This window comes from Myxine glutinosa, chromosome 6 (assembly GCF_964187855.1).
Source record: "Myxine glutinosa chromosome 6, kmMyxGlut1.1, whole genome shotgun sequence".
NCBI lineage: Eukaryota > Metazoa > Chordata > Myxini > Myxiniformes > Myxinidae > Myxine > Myxine glutinosa.
In genome coordinates, this window is record NC_136266.1 from 78,062,619 (window position 1) to 78,083,918 (window position 21,300).

Sequence of the window (21,300 nt, forward strand, 5' to 3'; positions counted from 1 at the left end):
CCACGTCGGCGGTGGTGGTGGAGACGAGGGGAACGGCCTCCGGCCACCTGGTGGTCCTGTCCACCATGGTGAGCAGGTGTGTGAACCCCCGTGATGGGGGGAGGGGGCCCACCAGATCCACGTTGACGTGGTCGAAACGTCGTTCGGGCACGGTGAAAGGTGCCAGCGGGGCCTGGGTGTGTCGGTGGACCTTGGCCCGTTGGCAGGCCGTGCAGGTGCTGGTCCAATCGCGGACATCCCGACGAAGGCCGCGCCAGAGGAATCGCGCCGACACCAGCTTCTGGGAAGCTTTCCGGCCCGGGTGGGAAAGGCCATGGAGGGAGGCGAAGATGCGGCGTTGCCAGGTGACGGGCACGATGGGGCGAGGCTGGCCTTGGGAGACGTCGCAGAGCAGGACAGTGTCCGCGAAGGGGATGTCGGCCAGGCGGAGGCCCATGTCCGCCGCCCGGAGGGCTTGCACCGTGGTGTCGGTGGTTTGGTCCGCCGCCATAAGCGCAAAGTCCACGCCCAGGTGGACCGCGTTCGCGCTGGCCCGGGAAAGACAGTCGGCCACGGCGTTGTTTTTGCCGGCGATGTGCCGGATGTCCATGGTAAACTCCGACACGGCGGAGAGGTGGCGCTGTTGGCGGGCCGACCACGGCTCCGTGACCTTGGCCATGGCGTAAACCAACGGCTTGTGGTCGACGAACGCCGTGAAAGGTCGGCCCTCCAGGAGGTGGCGGAAATGGCGGACGGCCAGGTGTAGACCGAGGAGCTCCCGGTCAAACGTGCTGTATTTGAGCTCGTTCGGCCGGAGCTGCCGGCTGAAAAAAAGCGAGTGGCTGCCAAACCCCATTCACCCATTGCTCATGTACGGCGCCCACCGCGTAGTCGGAGGCATCCGTGGTGAGGGCGATGGGAGCGTTGAGCACCGGGTGAGCGAGCAGTGTTGCGTCGGCGAGGGCCCGCTTTGAGCTTTGGAAGGCCGCATCCATTGCTGCGGACCAGGCGATGTCGTGCTTCCGGCTTGCCCCGGAGGGCTTCGTAGAGGGGCCGCATGAGTTGAGCAGCGCGGGGCACGAAGCGGTGATAAAAATTCACTATTCCCAGGAATTCCTGCAGGGCCTTTATGGTGCGGGGACGCGGGAACGTGGTGATGGCCTCGACCTTGGTTGGCAGCGGCACGGCCCCGTTCTTGGTGATGTGGTGGCCCAAAAAATCAACGGCCGTCGTGCCGAAGTGGCATTTGGCCGGGTTGACGATGAGGCCGTGCTCGCTGAGGCGCCCGAACAGTGTTCGGAGGTGGAGGAGGTGCTCGGCCCGGGACGTGCTGGCGACGAGGATGTCGTCCAGGTAAACGAAAAGGAACGGCAGGTCACGCAGCACGCCGTCCATCAAGCGCTGGAACGCCTGAGCCGCGTTCTTGAGACCAAACGGCATCCGCAAGAATTCGAATAAGCCGAACGGCATGATGACTGCCGTTTTAGGGACGTCGGCCGCCCTGACAGGTACCTGGTGATATCCCCGTATGAGATCAATTTTCGAAAAAATGACCCGTCCCGCCAGACGGGCGGAGAAGTCTTGGATATGCGGGATCGGGTACCTGTCGTGGGTGGTAGCGTCATTGAGACGGCGGTAGTCGCCACACGGGCGCCATCCACCCCCCGGCTTTGGCACGATGTGCAGTGGCGAGGCCCACGCGCTATCGGAGCGCCGCACGATGCCGAGGTGCTCCAACGCGTCGAATTCGGCCTTCGCCATGGCGAGCTTGGCTGGGTCGAGGCGGCGGGCCCTGGCATAGACCGGCGGGCCCGTGGTTGGTATGTGGTGCTCGATCCCATGCCGTACTGCGACGGCCGAAAACGTCGGCCGCGTGAGGGCCGGGAACTCCGTGAGCAAGCGAGCAAACTCGTTCGCCGCCGGGACGGCGCATGCCAGCTCGGTCGGCGCGGAGCTGCTCAATGTGCATACCAGGGAGCTGAAGGTTTCGGCGTTGATTAAACGACGCCGTTGGACGTCCACCAGCAGTCCGTGTGCGCAGAGGAAGTCGGCGCCTAGCAGAGCCATGGGCACGTTTGCGGTTACAAACGTCCAAGCAAAGCGTTGGCCGCCGAAGCAGAGGGTGACGTTGCGTGGGCCGAAGGTGCGGATGGTCGATCCGTTGGCCGCAACCAAGGAGGGGCCGCAAACCGCGGATTGCCTGTCCTGGTCAGAGGCGGGTATGATGCTCAGTTGGGCGCCGTTGTCGCACAGGAAGCGCCGTCCGGGCGCTTTATCCGTGATGAACAGTAAGTTGCCCATGTGGCCGGCGCTCATGGCTGGTAATGAACGCCGGCCCGGCCGTTTCCCGGCCTGCCGAAGGTGCACGGCGGTCGGCATGTCCGGGCCTTCTGTCCGAACCTGGCATGATAGTAACACCACGCTTGGTCAGGTGGAGGCCCCGGTCGTCGTGCTGGAGGTGGTCGGCTCGGTGTAGCGGCCGCCAATTGCGTCGGCAGTTCGGTCGTCGACTGTGCCGGGTGCTCGGGCGCCATGGGTGTTGCGTCGGACGGCGGTGGGTCCCATGTCGCCGCTGCGATGCGCTGTCCTGCGGCGGAGATCTTGTCGGCTTCTCTGGCAAGGGCCCGGGGATCTGTGATCGTCGTGCTTGCCAGGGCGAGGCGTACCGGGTTAGGCAGCTGACGGAGGAACAGCTCCCGGAACAGGAATGCCGGAGAGTGCTCGCCGAGCAGTGAAAGCATGTAGTCCATTCGCTCGGAAGGGCGCGTGTCGCCGAGCTTGGGCAGGTCGAGCAGGCGCCGTGCGCGTTCCGCCGATGGGAGGGCGAAAGCGTCGAGGAGAAGCTTCTTAATCGCGCCGTATTTGTCAGCGGCTGGCGGGCTCTCGAGGAGGCTCAGGGCGCGGGCCGCGGTGGCCGAACCGAGCGCTGCTACCACATGGTGGAAGCGGGTGTCGTCGGCCGTGATGCCTCGCAGGGCGAACAGGGAATCCGCCTGTGCGAACCAAACCGCCGCGTGAGCCTCCCAGAAGGTAGGCAGTTTAAGGGCGACTGCCGTGTCCATGTCGGTAGGTCACCAATGAAGGAGCTGGTGCTCCCACGTCGATCGGAAGAATGGACGTGACAAAAAGCTGGAATTCATCCGAGTTGCTTTAATCAAACCAAACACTCAGGCACTCTGAAAAGCCCGTTTATCGGGCAGCAATATATATACATATTATCCCGGAGCGTTTGCCCAGGAAAGGCGAGAGGGGGCGTGGCCCAGCGTCCTGGCTGCGGCCTGGCAAGTTGAGGGCGAGCCTGCCCGGGCGTCCTGGACGAGCCCGGCATGGTGATCGCTCCGCGTCCTTGATAGGTGCAAGGCGATTGTGAAAACCCAGCGGTAGCCGCTACAATAGCTGACATATGTACATTGAATTCGCCTTGAACTAGAACAACACTCTTCGACATCACACGACGTCGACTGATATGCTTCTGCCCACATGATTACATCATTATAATTCTTGTACTACGTTTGATTTAAATCCATTCAGCTGTTCTCAAGTTATCCCATTTTATCTGACCTTTGCCCTCTGGACCCCAAAATCGAATCACTTAATCTTTACAACATTGTACATACCTGCACCAAGTTTGTCTAAGATCCCTTTAGCCGTTCTCAAGTTATCGCGGCAACAAAAACCTATCACGGCCGGACAACCTGAAAACATAATGCCTCCTGCGACTTCGTCAACAGAGGCATAAAAACCGTGTGGAAAGCATAATGAATTAAATAATTGCCTGCAGCCCGAAATTAGGTCCTGGGACGCTTTTTCGTCCCAGTCCATCACAGGTTTTCAGTCAGTGGGCCAAAGACAGACGAAAGTGATGCAAGTTCCTCAAGAGACTCCATTATCACAGAGGGATCATAATAAATAGACCAAGTTGTAAAAGACCTCCGTCAGTCTTTTTAACCATTTTTTATCAAGATCAAGATGTCAACGCATATTTATTCAGGATACATTGGTGTATTAATCAGGAAAATAGTACAATAGTTGTAACTATATAGATAATAATTTGAACTATAAATGGTTTAGCAATGTTACAAAACTTCTTTCCATTCGTTATTATCTAATTTGGCAATTCTTACCTATTGCAGCGGAGAGACAGGTGGAGAGGAGAAAGACGTACAGGGAATGCTTCTTCATTGTCGCCATTATACACTTGGTAATGGAAACGCACTGATTGATGGCATGGTCACACTTATATACTGTCCTATGGGGTGTGATCTCAACATGAAAAAATGTAATGCCTGACAAACTCTTGAAAAACCAGTTTGATTCAGAATTACAATTTTTGTGCCTTTGCAAAAATTTTATTATTTGCATATTATTTTCATAATCCCCGCACCCCACACACTCAAACCTTCCCATGCACTCCACACTCAAACCTTCCCATGCACTCCACACTCAAGCCTTCCCACGCGTTCCACATACTCCAACCTTCCCATGCACTCTACACACTCCAACCTTCCCACATACTCCAACCTTCCCACATACTCCAACCTTCCCATGCACTCTACACACTCCAACCTTCCCGCACACTCCAACCTTCCCATGCACTCTACACACTCCAACCTTCCCACACAATCCAACCTTCCCATGCACTCTACACACTCCAACCTTCCCACACACTCCAACCCTCCCATGCACTCTACACACTCCAACCTTCCCACACACTCCAACCTTCCCATGCACTCTACACACTCCAACCTTCCCACACACTCCAACCTTCCCACATACTCCAACCTTCCCATGCACTCTACACACTCCAACCTTCCCACACACTCCAACCTTCCCACACACTCCATCCTTCCCACACACTCCAACCTTCCCACACACTCCAACCTTCCCATGCACTCTACACACTCCAACCTTCCCACACACTCCAACCTTCCCATGCACTCTACACACTCCAACCTTCCCACACACTCCAACCTTCCCATGCACTCTACACACTCCAACCTTCCCACACACTCCAAACTTCCCATGCACTCTACACACTCCAACCTTCCCACACACTCCAACCTTCCCATGCACTCTACACACTCCAACCTTCCCACACACTCCAACCTTCCCACATACTCCAACCTTCCCATGCACTCTACACACTCCAACCTTCCCACACACTCCAACCTTCCCACACACTCCAACCTTCCCAAGCACTCAAACCTTCACATGCACTCCACGCACTCAAACCTTCCCACACACTCCACACACTCAGACCTCCCCACGCACTCCACACACTCAGACCTTCCCACACACTCCACACACTGCTACCTTCCCAAGCACTCCATGCACTCAAACCTTCCCATGCAATCCACACACTCAAACCTTCCCATGCAATCCACACACTCCTTCCTTCCCATGCACTCCACACACTCAAACGTTCCCCGCATCAAACACACTCAAAGGTTCACCCACACACAAACCTCCCCCCACTCCCCACCCCTTCGATGCCTCAGCTTACCCCGCAAAGCCTCCACCCTCCCAACCTGCACCATCCCAATGCCTTCTCCCTCCACCCCCTATCTCTAACTTTGTGAACTTCTAACACCCAAGGACTCAACTCGAACCTGAAAGATCTCTCAATACAGGCTGCTGCCGATAAGTTAGACATCATCTGTTTAACAGAATCCTTCCTCCCATAGGAAGTCCAAACTCCTTTGTGTCTCTCCCTGGTTATTGTCTCCTCCAATTCTGGAGGCCTTAACCACGCTCCGGCGGTGCAGTTGCACTTTACATCAATAACTCAATTTCCCACTGCCCTTGTACTGATCTTACATATCCAAACACCCAGGAATACCTCTGGCTGAGAATTCACCTCCTCTCCCTCTCTCCCATGTGTGTTGTCCCTTCCTCCTAACAGTAATGATTCCATCTACATCTATCTGACACAACAAGGATAAACTTTTAACCACTCATTCCAACTCTCTCTTCCTCATATGTGGCAATTTCAATTGTCATCATGCAACTTGGCTGGATGTTCGTACCTCTCTCACCAGACATGGTACTTCATCAAAGGACTTCTGTGACTCCATGGGACTGAATCAATCTGCAAACTTTCCACCCCAGATTGTGAACTTTCCAACATTCCAACACCTCCTATCTGGTCTTTCAACCTAAGCCCTTTCCCTGCTTTGCCCTCCACCCCCTTCAGGTTTCTGTTGTGCACAAACTGTCCACCGTCATCCCCCTTCTGGTGAAACTACCTAAATCCAGGATCAGTGCGCACCTCTACTCATTTGTTCCCCTTTTCCCCACCTGTGAAATCAAATTCCACATCCTATTCAATCTCATTCTTCCATCCAGGTCTTCAAGACAGCTGTTCATCAACGTCTCAGATTATCCCCATTTCAAAACCATGATCTTTTCTACCTTCGTTAACACCACACAAACCCCTCCTACTTCCAATATTCCAGTTTTCCATCTTGGAGTTTCCTTCTGTATCCATTTTGTCCGCCCCATGCAAGCGCCTTTTGCATCATGTTTTTGTCAGTCACGTCCTCATCCGTTGAGGGTACTGGCGCTTCCACGAGACTCGATTATGGACAAAAAAGAAAATCTATAATTACAAGAGAGATTGTGTGTGTGTGTGTGTGTGTGTGTGTGTGTGTGTGTGTGTGTGTGTGTGTGTGTGTGTGTGTGTGTGTTGCCATCATTTTTTGTCAGAGATAGCCAAACAGATCTTTATCACAGTTTTGGAATTCCATCAGTGAGTTCAGTGAGGGAGTGTTTTTGGCAAAACGTATTTTTGAATAATTTTTTTAAAGTTTAATTCTTCAGGGATTTTTGTTTTTAAATCAAAATAAATCTATAGTGCCGAAGCTTTTGTAGCTGCATGAAAGGTAATATAAAATTATTCCCGACCCCATTCTTTAGTGGGTGTCGAGAAGTATTTTAGACCCCACAAAAATAAGAAAAAAAAACTAGAACAATGCGACTGTGTCGCCAACATGCCTCCGCATAGTCCGACAATGGGTATATGCCATCGTTCACTGTCGTAAAAATAAACAACTTTGATTTAAATCCCTTCAGCTGTTCTCAAGTATCACATTTTTACCAGACATGACAGGTTTCACATTGATCGGTAAAGCAGTTTCAGAGAACGGATTTTTTTTAAATATCGGCTTTCAAGCTAATATGGCTGCCATACTACATGACATATGACCTAAAAATGTTCACTTCACTCTGCATATGTATGGGTCGGGGATCACGTTTGTGAAGTTTTGTGGTGATCGGATAAGGTTTGTTTTTCTATCCAAGATGGCTGCCAAACCACGTGACCTACGACAACATCATTTTCAAACTATATGCAACAGTGCTGTTGGATGATATTTTAAAAATTTGCATTGATAGGGTGTGTGGTTTCAGAGATATAATTATTTAATATTTTCCTTCAATCCAATATGGCTGCCAAACCATGTGACCTATGATGTCATAAATTTAATATTTCAATACAAATGGGTCATGGATCATGTGCATGCAATGTCAGATTTTTAGGATAAGGAATTCGATTAAAGCATTTTTGGCTGGTATACCACTTCACCTTTGATGTCATCATTATCATGCTTTTGTTCCCTATTGGGACTACTTGACAATGCGCCAAGTCTCAAATTTTTCCATTCAGCGGTTTCCGAGAAATATATTTTTAATTATTTGCTTTTAAACCAAATGGCTGCCATACCACATGACCTATGGCATCACAAATATCATAAAAAACATTCTGCATGGGTGTGTGGGATAATATATATTTATATATACTAGGGCGTGCCCGTACGTGGGTGCAAAAAAACATGCGTGCAAACAACAACAACAAAAAAAAACTTTGAAACCACGTGGCAGTAACGACCACAGAACCCCCCCCCCCCCCTCTATTTACATGAAATGGTTTGGTCCATTCGCAAAGCCAAAGCGAACGGCTTGCGAGTACGGTAGAACCCCCCCCCCCCCTCTATTTACATCAAATGGTTTGGTCCATTCGCAAAGCCAAAGCGAACGGCTTGCGAGTACGGTGACCATACCTTGGGAACCACTTGTCTGATTAATTTCAAACCTTGAAAAGGCACATCCTCGGGTCCCCAGCAATATACCTGGCAAGTTTCAAGTATATCGGACCCGTGGTTGTCGAGAAACAGCGGTCACAGACAAACACACACACACACACACACACACACACACACACACACAGACACACACACATACACACAGAGATTACTGGAATTATAGATAGACTAGGGCGTGCCCGTACGTGGGTGCAAAAAAACATGCGTGCAAACAACAACAACAAAAAAAAACTTTGAAACCACGTGGCAGTAACGACCACAGAACCCCCCCTCTCTATTTACATGAAATGGTTTGGTCCATTCGCAAAGCCAAAGCGAACGGCTTGCGAGTACGGTGACCATACCTTGGGAACCACTTGTCCGATTAATTTCAAACCTTGAAAAGGCACATCCTCGGGTCCCCAGCAATATACCTGTAATACCTGTAACCTGTAACCTGTAACCTGTAACCTGTAATAACCTGTAATACCGTAAGTGCGTGATGTGACCGTACAATGAATGTATCCTCCCGACGCCGCAGCTCGGATGGCGCTGCAGTTAATCGGGCCTGTATCGGCAGAGTTATTATAAACGTGTACTACAATCGATCGTACCTTACAACAATCAACACAGATTGCAACTTGAAATAAATGAATACGCTCTCAAATGTGCCGTCCGAGGCAGCGTCTGCTCGCCACGTTCAGCATTCAGTACGTCGTCACTATGACTATCCGTAAGTCCGGAAGTGACGTCCTCATTTGACTGTCCGGAGGGTCGCATATCGCAGTTACGATGAATCGCAAATTAGTTGTAATTAGTTTTAAAACATAGTTTAATGCCAACATAGCACCAAAATAGTTTGCCAACGTGAAATAAATGAATACGCTCTCAAATGTGCCGTCCGAGGCAGAGTCTGTTCGCCACGTTCGGCACACGTGATAGCTCGCTGCTCTCTGATTGGTTGAATCGTTTTTTGGACATAGCTCGGTAACTACTTCTCCGATTAATATGAAACCTTGAAAAGGCACATCCTCAGGTCCCCAGCAATATATCTGGCAAGTTTCAATTAGATCGGACCCGTGGTTGTCGAGAAACAGCGGTCACAGACACACAGACACACAGAGAGTACTGGAATTATAGATAGACTAGGGCGTGCCCGTACTATATATATATCTAAAATTATACCCCCCCCCCTCTATTTACATGAAATGGTTTGGTCCATTCGCAAAGCCAAAGCGAACGGCTTGCGAGTACGGTGACAATCCCCCCCCTCTATTTACATGAAATGGTTTGGTCCATTCGCAAAGCCAAAGCGAACGGCTTGCGAGTACGGTGACAATCCCCCCGTCTATTTACATGAAATGGTTTGGTCCATTCGCAAAGCCAAAGCGAACGGCTTGCGGAGTTTGGTAAATAAATCGCCATAGCTCGGTAACTACTTCTCCGATTAATATGAAACCTTGAAAAGGCACATCCTCGGGTCCCCAGCAATATACCTGGCAAGTTTCAAGTATATCGGACCCGTGGTTGTCAAGAAACAGTGGTCACAGATAAATGACACACAGACACACACACATACACACACACATACACACAGAGATTACTGGAATTATAGATAGATTATCAGTATATGTTAATATTGCTAAAAACAGTTAAATTGCATCTCAATGTGATCTTGTGTAAAATGGGTTTTCAAATCGTGCAGCTTGAGCAATGCACTGGAAATGGGACCAAGACGATAAGCGACCATCTGTAAGATTGAACCATTGTGAAAGGCTCAGGGAAGAGTGTTGATTCACCCTGGGTTAATGCAAGAGTCAACTGACTGAGATTAAATTGTCAAAGAGTGTTGACCTTTTCAGCCCAAACAGTGACCCTGTTCCCTTGATAGCCATCTTTTGTATGCCTTTAGCGGCTGATAATGAAGAAGAGATGGGTTCCTGGTGCCAGAAAGACGGGGCCGCTGAGTCCTGTGTTGATCTTTGAATTCTAATCTCACTACATCAAAGGAGCGAAGGTCTACTTAAGCACCATGCTCCGAGAGCAGAGGAGACTGGTCATCAGAGGAAGCAGGACGAGAGGGGAGAAGATTTATTCAACCATGAGACGCGTCATATATCTTTGTTATATTTTGTGTAACGAGTTTCCCTCTAAACTTCGGAATAAACCTTGGCTCGGATAGACGTACCAAGCTCCTTGAATCTGAGTCTCGTCTTAAGTTATTACCTTCAGGGTTCAGTAAAAAGTTCCCTGACAGGTGTCACTCCGACCCTGAAAGTTTTGTCTCAATCGGACATATGGTTGCTGAGAAAAACGAGGTTTAACCCGTACGTAAGGACGGACGGGCGGACTGACAACCCAAAAGCATAATGCCTCAGCCGACTTCGTTGGCAGAGGCGTAAAAAACAAGTACAGATACATTCAAAGTATGACGCCCCCATGCAAAATAAATAAATAACATCGACCAGCGCACGGCATTGCCAGGGTGCCTAAGTCAATATGATGAAAATTGAGGATTTTATAAATTTAAAAGGTTGTTGACCTTTGGCTTATGTTGACCTTTTAGCCTAAGATGATCTCAAAAATAGTTGGCAGTTGAATTCAGTTTGCTGATATGCAAATCCTATTCAAATTTCAAGTCTATCGGAAGAAAACTGAGGATTTTAGAAATTTGAAAACGTTGTTGACCTTTTGGCCTATGTTGACCTCAAAAATATATCATGGTTGAATTCAGTTAGCTGATATGTAAATCGTATCAAAATTTCAAGTCAATCGGATGAAAATTGAGGATTTTAGAAATTGGGGAAAAAGTGGTTGACCTTTCCCCTATGTTGATCTTAAAAATAAATAAGATTCTGTCGGACCACCAAATCTACCATTTATTGAAGTTTCATGAAGATCTGTTTAAAATTGTGACATGTAGTCAAGTATAAGTGAGCGGACAGACAACCACACACAAAAACACGCAAAACACAAACACACACACACACACACACACACACACACACACACACACACACACACACACACACACACACACACACACACACACACACACACACACACACACACGAGTTTTGAACATAATTGTCAAAAAATGTTTTTTGCCAAGTAACAAGAAAACAAGAAAGAAAGAGAAACCGGAGTGAAAACCGAGTACACCATTTCAGCTCGCATCATTGCCGGGCCCCCTTCCGTGCCTGGCGATGACATCATGCAGCACCTGGAGATGGAATAGGAAAGGAGCGGTGTACAATGCAAAATTTGATTTCTTCAAAATGCCAACAGGTACCCGAGCAAATCTACCACCTAAAACACAATGTGTGTTTGTGTATTTGTGTGTCTGTCCCCCTTCATAAGGTTAGGTTTTAAAGTCTTCGTGTAGCGCTTTAAGGAGGGATTTGAGTGGGGTTTTAATGGGCAATCTTTGAGCACGACTGTGTCCACCGGTTAAAAGATCTAAAAGACTCCGAGGACCCAAAATACTCCAAGGGCCCAGAAGACCCAAAAGACCCCAAAGGGCTAAACAATTTAAAAGACCCCGAGGACCCAGTGAACCTCAAAGATCCAAATTACCCCTAAGACCTAAAATTCCCCAAAGACTCTGAAATACACCAAAGATGCAGAGGACCGAAAAGACCCAAGGACCCCAAAGATCCAGAGGACCCAAAAGACTCAAATGACCCAAAAGAACAAAATGACCCAAAAGACTCAAATGACACAAAAGACCCAAAGGAACCAGTAGACCAAAAAGACACAAAAGAACCTGAAGACCCAAAATATCCCGAGGACCCAAAAGATCCTGAGGACGGAAAAGACCCTGACCACGCACAAGACAAAAAAGACCCCGAGGACTCCAAAGACCCAAAATAAGAGAAATTATGTCTCTTACATTGGAATTGTAGACAGTGGCTTGCAAACCGAGCCTCAAGGTCAGTGTACAGAAGCAGGGTTTTTTTTTTCACAATAAATATAAGGCGCAGGGAGGTGAAATTCGCTGTACGTGATATGCAACGTGCGCAGAGTAAAACGAGTGTTCATTTATGTCTGTATGATGTCTAATAAAGAGATAAGATAGAAGCACACCTGACATTAGGCCCAGGCTTCAGACTTTGGCATGCTCAAGAGGCTGCACCGTCAAATAAACTGTTCCAACCCATCATTTTTATGGGCTTTACACCAGTAATGAATAAAGCGCTTTAGGTTTCCCAGAGATAAAACACATGAAGGATAGTAAATATGTGAAACATGTTCACTCACTAATGCATGAAATAATAGTAATAAAAAAATTCTGTTTTGAATTATATTTCATCTATAATAATAAAAGGCAGTGTGTGTGTGTGTGTGTGTGTGTGTGTGTGTGTGTGTGTGTGTGTATCTTCCATAACTCTAAAACCATGAAACCTATCGTTCCCAAACTTTGCAAGGAAACTTCTCAACTTCCAAGAGAGTGCATGAATGAAAACTAGGTGTCGTGGGCATGTTTAAACACCCTTTATGAAGACGATTAACAAGGTGCTCAAAACAAAACAAAACAAAAAAGCCTTACCAAAATGGCAGTCCGCCACGTTGGTCAGCCCACTATGACATTGCTCGGTTCTTATGTCACCATTTTGTTTCTGTCAATTGAGATTGTTCACTCACTAACAGGGAACATGAGCTGGGTTAAGGCCGTCATGAGACAGGTTTCCTGCATCGGTCTTGCAGATACGCGTGGACATTTCGAAGGCAAAGGCTTTCCTGAGAAGAATAGTATAAATCTTGTGTTTGTGAGGTTTGCAGCTTTTGCTTTATCAATGTTTAAAAAATATGGCTTGTGGGCCGATTGTCTTGGATTGGTCTTGGATAGTTGATCGGCTGTGGTGTTTTCGACAAAAAAAAGTTGCTTCAAGGAAGGCTTTGGTTAAAGCCATGGATATCATTGCATGCCTGAGGTTATAAGCTTTCTGATTATACGAGGAATGTGCACGGATTGCTTATATGTAAATCAGGAATTAAGACTTTGTAAAGGAATTACTTTGGAGAAAATACATGTTTTGCTTCAAGCGGACTCATGGGTTTATTTTAACTTCAATTTGATTTCTGTTTTCTGTTTTGGTTGTCGCTGGAGTGGTTGAACAACCGAACACAACGAATTTGGTAGAAATCCGATAAATTGTGACTAACTTACAACCTTGAAGAGAGTCGTAGTTACTCCCACCGTTTACCGGCGTTTCTGTGAATTTCTTCACGAACCCAAAGCCTATAAGAGAGTGATAGTTGCTGCAGTTGCTTGCCCTCACTTTTTTTTATGCTTCCGCCGACATAGTCGTCAGAGGCATTATGTTTTCTGGTTGTCCGTCCGTACGTCCGTCCGTCGGTCCGTACAGGCTAAACCTCGTTTTTCTCAGTAACCATATGTCTGATTGAGACTAAACTTTCAGGGTAGGAGTGACCCCATGCATAATGTTTTCATTATAATTGTGATGTCATAGGTCACGTGGTATGGCCGCCACCTTGGATTAAAAACAAATAATTAAAAAATTATTTATCGGAAACCACTGGAAGGAAAATTTTGAATCTTGGCACATTGTCAAGTACTCCCAATGGGGAACAAAAGCATGATAATCATAACATCATAGGTGAAGTGGTATACCAGCCAAAAATGTTTTAATCAAATTCCTTATCCTAAAAATCTGAAATTGCTTGCACATGATCTATCACCCATTTGTATTGAAATATTAAATTTATGACATCATACTTCACATGGTTTGGCAGGCATATTGGATTGAAGGAAAATATTAAATAATTATATCTCTGAAACCGCTCACCCTTCTGATGCAATATTTTACAAATATCATCTAACAGCATTGCTACATATAGTTTGAAAATGATGCTGTCATAGGTCACGTGGTTTGGCAGCCATCTTGGATAGAAAAACGAATCTTATCCGATCAACACCAAATTTCACAAACGTGATCCCCTACCCATACATATGCAGAGTGAGGGCATCTACCCGTTGTGGGACTATGCGGAGGAATATTGGCAACACAGTTGCATTATTCTAATTTTGTATGCAAAAGTCGAGGCTCATGTAAGAGCGAACACATTAAACACAAAAAAAATAAACGGACACATAAAACATATAATAAAGGGAGTGGGAGACAACAGGGGGAAGAGAGAGGGAAGCACACAACACAACAACAGTAGGGAACAGGGACATCGGTAGATCTGTGGAAGGGAGAGGGCTGGGGTGGGGGTGGTTCATGGTATAAAGCAAATGGACACTGTGGTGATATGAATCCACAAAACTCCTTCTCGATAGTGAGCTTTATTGAAATCAAAACGTCCACGTAATATAAAAAGAGATTAAGCAATTATTAGCAAACGGCCATATAAAAACCTTATAAAAAGCAAGCCGTATAAAGGAGCGCCCATTATGCTTACCAGCTCGGATCGTCACAGAATACAGACAGTTCTCGCACGCATACCCAACCTCTTATAAATCATTGCTTATCTCAACGGTCAGGGAAGAACTACAGCAGATCACAACCATTATCTATCTATAATTCCAGTAATCTCTGTGTGTGTGTCTGTGTGTGTGTCTGTGTGTGTGTATGCGTGTGTGTATGCGACCGCTGTTTCTCGACAACCACCGGTCCGATATACTTGAAACTTGCCAGGTATATTGCTGGGGACCCGAGGATGTGCCTTTTCAAGGTTTTAGATTAATCGGAGAAGTAGTTACCGAGCTATGTCCAAAAAACGATTCAACCAATCAGAGAGCAGCGAGCTATCACGTGTGCCGAATGTGGCGAACAGACTCTGCCTCGGACGGCACATTTGAGAGCGTATTCATTTATTTCACGTTGGCAAACTATGTTGCCGTTAAACTATGTTTTAAAACTAATTAAAACTAATTTGCGATTCATTCGCTTTCCTGCGCGTTTGTGCACGCGATGGCGATTTCTTTACCAAACTCCGCAAGCCGTTCGCTTTGGACCAAACCATTTCATGTAAATAGAGGGGGGGGGGGGGGATTGTCACCGTACTCGCAAGCCGTTCGCTTTGGACCAAACCATTTCATGTAAATAGAGGGGGGGGGGGATTGTCACCTTACTCGCAAGCCGTTCGCTTTGGACCAAACCATTTCATGTAAATAGAGGGGGGGGATTGTCACCGTACTCGCAAGCCGTTCGCTTTGGCTTTGCGAATGGACCAAACCATTTCATGTAAATAGAGGGGGGGGGATATAATTTTAGATATATATATAGTACGGGCATGCCCTAGTTTCATTAAATTCTCCCTCCAATAAAGAATTTCAGCGAAGCATGCGGGTATGTAATTCATGAAATATTGGTTGAGCGAGAACTGTCTGTATTCTGTGATTATCCGCGCTGGTAAGCATAATGGGCGCTCCTTTATACGGCCTGCTTTTTATAGGGTTTTATATGGCCGTTTGCTAATGCTTAATCTCTTTTTAGATTACGTGGACGTTTTGATTTCAATAAAGCTCACTATCGAGAAGGAGTTTTGTGGATTCATATCACCAAATCTTTATTGAAATCATTGCTTATCTCAACCGCCAAGGAGGAACTGCAGCAGATCACAATCATTATTTCATTACAGACACTACGAGGAATTTCAGGAATGAAGTTGGAGATTGAAAGAGGTGGATTTGGGATGAATTAATACGGGAAGAAAAGATCAAGGTTTTGGATGGGGGGAAGACAAGAGATGGTGGTGAACAGACAGCCCAACCACAACTTAGTACTGAGTAAACCACCTTTAGAGGCCATTTTTCCCCGCAAGCGGGGGTTGGCCTTTTTCGGGAACCGTGGTAGTTGTTGTTTTTCGGTCCCCTTTTTGAAGCAATGTTTTACGGCCGGATGCCCTTCCTGACGCCAACCCTTTTTGCCGCCTTTAACGACAAGCAGGGAATTACCAGTGAACTGGTACTCAATTAGCCGACCTCGGAAGGTATGTACAGGCTGAGTCAACCCCCCTGGTCGTTAATTCAGCGATCGACCGGGTTTCGAACCCAGGATCCTAGGACTTTGGATCCGAAGCTGACACCCTAGCCGCGAGCCCAACACCAGGGTTACCAGTACTGAGTGATTGATCATAATTTAATTTATCGCACTGTGTATTGTATTGTTTGTTTATTGATCATAATTTATCATGGAATTGCTCTTATGAAATGTTGCTGTTATTAATAAGTTAAAGGTTTTTTTCCCAGTACAGTACAGGTATTACTTGTCTTATATTCTAACCTTGTCTCACCTCATTCAAACGACGGAATTTTATTCTGGGGAAATGCATCAAATCCTCACGTGGAAAGAATTCTATTAAGTCAACAACAAAGACAGACTGATTAATAATTCTGGTTTTCGCTCACACCCTGATGTGTTATTTCTCAGAAATAAGATTCTGAAAGTAGACAAGTTGTTGTATTTTAATTTAGGCATACTCATGTTTCAATTGAATACTGATGTTACCTCATGCCCTAGAATCTTTATTTATCATAAACAACCAAATTCACTCTTATCCAACAAGACAGAGTGAAAACCTTAATTTACCTTTTACCATAACTGTTTCCTCACAAAGATCTCATGTTCGCATGATCCAAATGATGGAATGACTTGGATCTTAAACGTGATGTCTTAAACAGGTGACTGGCCGAGGCAGCTTTGAAAGAATATTAAAATATCATCTCTGACATATACAGTACGTTTCATCGTACTCGCGATTAATTCTACCTCTGACATCTGACATTCCAGCCAGCGCGTTCACAGCTGGGGGCCAGGTGGGGCCCAGCTGTAAAATAGATGGTTTTGATGGGCTAAGGTGGGCTTTTCAACTGGGTTCCACATGGGTCTCATCTGGGCTGCCGATATCATTCGACAACTACAACGACACTCTTTCACGTCAAATCCCACCTTACAAAGCTGGCTGGGTCCCACATGGTCTTTCGTTGGTTAGGTGGGCTGAATTGGACTTTGAGTGGGCTTTGAAATGGGCCCTATGTGGGTCCCAGGTAGACCAAGCCAATGTTAGTTTCAGAAGTTTAAAAACAATGGCAACTAGCAGCAGCTGGCAGCGAACGTGTTATTGAGACCAGTTCAACAACAGTTTTTAAACGTGAGTTTGTTTTTGTCTGAAGTGAATCATTCCATTTGAAGAAACATTGTAGTTTCCAATCAACAACCATGGTGTGGACCCTGATGGAGATCGGTAATACTTGAATCGTCAATTTTATGGTACTTCGGATGGTGGTTCAATGTAGAGGGTTGAAAGTTGGATTTTTTGTTTGTTTTTTACTTTTTAAGTAAATATATTACATACTGTTGTGGTTTTGTAAATAAAGGCAACCCCCCCCCCCCTAGATAATTACACCACAACATGTAGCCTCGCTTAGTTAGTTATTTCTAATTAAATGTGAAGTATAGTCTCCTTCCCAGTGTTCATATGCGTTGAGGCAGGCAGGATAATGGTAGGCCTCATTGCAGCCTAAAGTGCCTTGTCATGAGCCTCAGACAAGCCTTGCAGGCCCAAGGGAGGAGCTGGCGGGCATGGCCGGAGAACAGCGAACAGCCAATGGGAGCTGAAGGGAGTGGCCAAGGGTGACCAATAAGGGACTGTCATGACACGTGACCCCAGGCGGCCAATGGAGGCCCGTGGAACGTTCGAGTGGGGGGGGGGGGGGGGTCGGTGGGCTATAAAACCCGGCCCGAACCCCCACTCTCTCTCTCTCTCTCTCTCTCTCTCTCTCTCTCTCTCTCTCTCTGCCCCGACTCTCTCTCTCTGCCCCGACTCTCTCTCTGCCTGGACTCCATGCATAGAGACGCTCTCTCTGCCAGGCGTGCTCTGTCTCACTGACCCTGAGATACACTCCTCGGATTCCTGCTACATGCACATCCGTGATAAACGCCCCTGCCACGAACATCTCCGGCTGTGGTGTCCCAGGTTGGAGCGATCCTTGGGGGTATCCGCCCAACGAGCCCGTCCAGGCAAGCTGCACCAAGCGGCCGTGCTTTGTGCGCATTCCCCTCTTCCTTCCCTTCCCCGAAAGGAATCTGAGGGCCCTTGTCTGGGAACGTAGGTAAGGCCGTTAAGATTCTTTGCTGTGTCCTTTTCCTATGAATACTGTACCTTGTAAATAAATCCTGTGGTTTGTTTCCAACCTGGCGATCATCGTCCTTTCAACATTGGCCTAGCATTGCCCGAATTAAAACCGCTCGATCGGGTTCAATAGTATTAACGGCATGAGTTACGCGACACACAACTGCTCGGGCATTCAATACCAGCGTGACCCGTGCGAGGTTCAGTCCCCGTTCTCACAGCTGCGTGTGTTGAACGTACTCGGGTCGTGACCGTTAACCCTTCCATGCATATCTGCGGGCTCGGCGGCTGGAATTGCTTAGCAATCCGTCCACCACGAGTGTAGTGTGGGTGGCGGCCTCGTGGACTCGGAGTTCGAGGGGGAGCAGAGCTTAATCCCCCCTTAGTACGTCGACGAACCCGAGATCCACAACTATACTATAAGAGAGATGTTTGTCTGTGTGTGTGTGTGTGTGTGTGTGTGTGTGTGTGTGTGTGTGTGTGTGTGTGTGTGTGTGTGTGTGTATGTTGCCATTTCTCTAAGGGATGGGATCCTATCTTCGTCAAACTTTCAGAGGTTCACACCCTTGGTATTCTCGATGCAGGAATACCACAGAAAGATGTTCCAAGACATTTCAAATACCACAGGAACACCATTGAATTATTAAAGTATTTACCATTATTTGCTTGTTTTGACAGATCCAAGTTAGGATGTTCTTTAAGATCACTTCAAGCAAAAGTGTCTATTAAAAATACATTCCATTCGATATTACTGCTGACAGTAAAGCAGATGTGATGTTGTAGCTAATGCAGGGTTGATTTACCCGCCATTTATATTCACATGAGGCCTAGGAAAAGTCCATGTATAACCCATGCAAATCCATAACCAGCCCACAAGGGGTAAACCACGAAAAACCCATGCTCAGCCCACATTGGGTGGCCCACAAAAAGCCAATTCCATGCCCACATCGGGTATCCCACAGCTGGCACCTGGGTGGAGCCTATGGACAAAACTAGCTGGGGCCTATGTTTGGGGACACACATGGGACCAACAAGTTAGCCCACATAGGACTCATATGGGCCCCAGCTGCATGTGCTGGCTGGGATCTGACACCTGCCTTTTGTTTATTTGATGCTATTCAAATATGCGTTTATATGTGTACATTGATATGTCATACTTTGGGCTCTTTTATTCTAACTTAGGTTCTGTTTCAAGATATGTTTGTTCTTTTTCTTTTCTTCTCATTTTTTTGGCACGGGAATGGTTGAGTGTGTGCGATGTGGAGGGAAGTTTTCGAGGTTGAGGCGGAGTCATTTTCGAGGTTGAGGCGGAGCTTCCTCCTCTTCCAGTGCCTCCTATTGTTGCGACCCTCGCTTCCTCCTCTTCCAGGCAGAGTTATTTTAGGAGGTGGGGTGAGGGAAAGCATTGAGAGGGATGGGTGAGGAGGGAAATAGAAAGGGGACGACATGAAGATCAAATTTTCAACAAACATTCATTATGTTTGTGATCACCAATGAATAAAATTTACATTTTCCTCGCTGTTGTTTTCGTCAGGTTTAGTTCGAGTACAAAGCAGATGCAGACGCACTTTGCATTTTAAGATGCTTCCTTCCTTGTCTTTATCATCAAATTTATCTTTATCATCAAATCTAACTTTTTCACGAGCCGAGACATTGGGTAATTTTATATATACTAGGGCATGCCCGTACTATATCTATATCTAAAATTATATCCCCCCCCCCTCTATTTACATGAAATGGTTTGGTCCAAAGCGAACGGCTTGCGAGTGGTGACAATCCCCCCCCTCTATTTACATGCAATGGTTTGGTCCAAAGCGAACGGCTTCCGGAGTTTGGTAAAGAAATCGCCATCGCGTGCACAAACGCGCAGGAAAGCGAATGAATCGCAAATTCGTTTTTATTAGTTGTAAAACATAGTTTAACGCCAACATAGTTTGCAAACGTGAAATAAATGAATACGCTCTCAAATGTGCCATCCGAGGCAGAGTGTGCCCGCCACGTTCGGCACACGCGATCGTTCGCTGCTCTCTGATTGGTTGAATCGTTTTTTGGACATAGCTCGGTAAGTAATTGTCCGATTAATATGAAACCTTGAAAAGGCACATCCTCGGGTCCCCAGCAATATACCTGGCAAGTTAAAAGTATATCGGACCCGTGGTTGTCGAGAAACAGCGGTCACAGACAAACGTACAGACGTACAGACAGACAGACAGAGATTACTGGAATTATAGATAGATACATATATATATATATACAGTCACGTGAAAAAGTAAGTACACCCCATGTAAAGTTTTGACTTTTTCAACATATTTCAACATACAGCCATTTGATCTTCATTTCAACAATATTGATAGATAAAGGTGATATAATAAAACAAATATTACACATTTACATTTTGTAGACCATTGTATAATTTAAATAAACATAAATGCAAATTTTGCGTGTGGAAAAAGTAAGTACACCCCTACATTTATCACTTCTTCAAATACCTAAAATTATATTGAGGTACACCAGCTCAGGTGCAAATGAATAGAACATCATTAGAGAGGATCTTGGAGGAACCTGTCTTATTTAAACCTCAGACATTTAGTTTGATTTGCTCTTTGTTGTTGAAGTGTGCGGCGTCACCATGCCGAGATCAAAAGAGCTCTCTGAGGCCTTCAGAAAGAAGGTTATAAATGCCTACGAGTCTGGGAAGGGATTTAAAAAGATCTCCAAACAATTTGAAATCAATCATTCGACTGTCCGGAAGATCATCTACAAGTGGAGAAGATTCCAAACAACTGCCAACTTGTTCAGGCCAGGCCACCCCAGCAAGTTCAGCCCGAGAGCAGACCGCAAGATGCTGAAAGAAGTCTCTAAGAACCCCAGAATGTCATCACGGGACCTACAGGTAGCTCTTGCCACTGTTGATGTCAAAGTGCACGAGTCTACCATTAGAAAGAGGCTGCACAAATTTGATCTACATGGAAGGTGTGCCAGGAGGAAACCTTTGCTGTCCAGAAAGAACATCAGGGCAAGTCTAAAGTTTGCCAATGAACACCTTTTTTTTTTCTTTTTTTTCGTATACAAGATCGAGGCTCGTGAAAGAGCGAACATTAATCACACAGAAAGACAAACCGACACATAAAACATATAACAT

The 21,300-nt window shown here is 46.7% G+C and overlaps 1 protein-coding gene across 1 annotated transcript in view; it reads right to left on the minus strand.

The window, feature by feature from the left end:
- LOC137430005 (scavenger receptor cysteine-rich domain-containing protein DMBT1-like) overlaps positions 1-4,245 on the minus strand; it is a 188,904-nt gene extending 184,659 nt beyond the window's left edge. The window contains exon 1 of the mRNA XM_078780034.1: positions 4,104-4,245. Within this exon, the coding sequence (XP_078636160.1) occupies positions 4,104-4,170 (67 nt within the window). The 5' untranslated portion in view covers positions 4,171-4,245. The remainder of the gene's footprint in view (positions 1-4,103) is intronic.
- Positions 4,246-21,300: the final 17,055 nt, after the last annotated feature.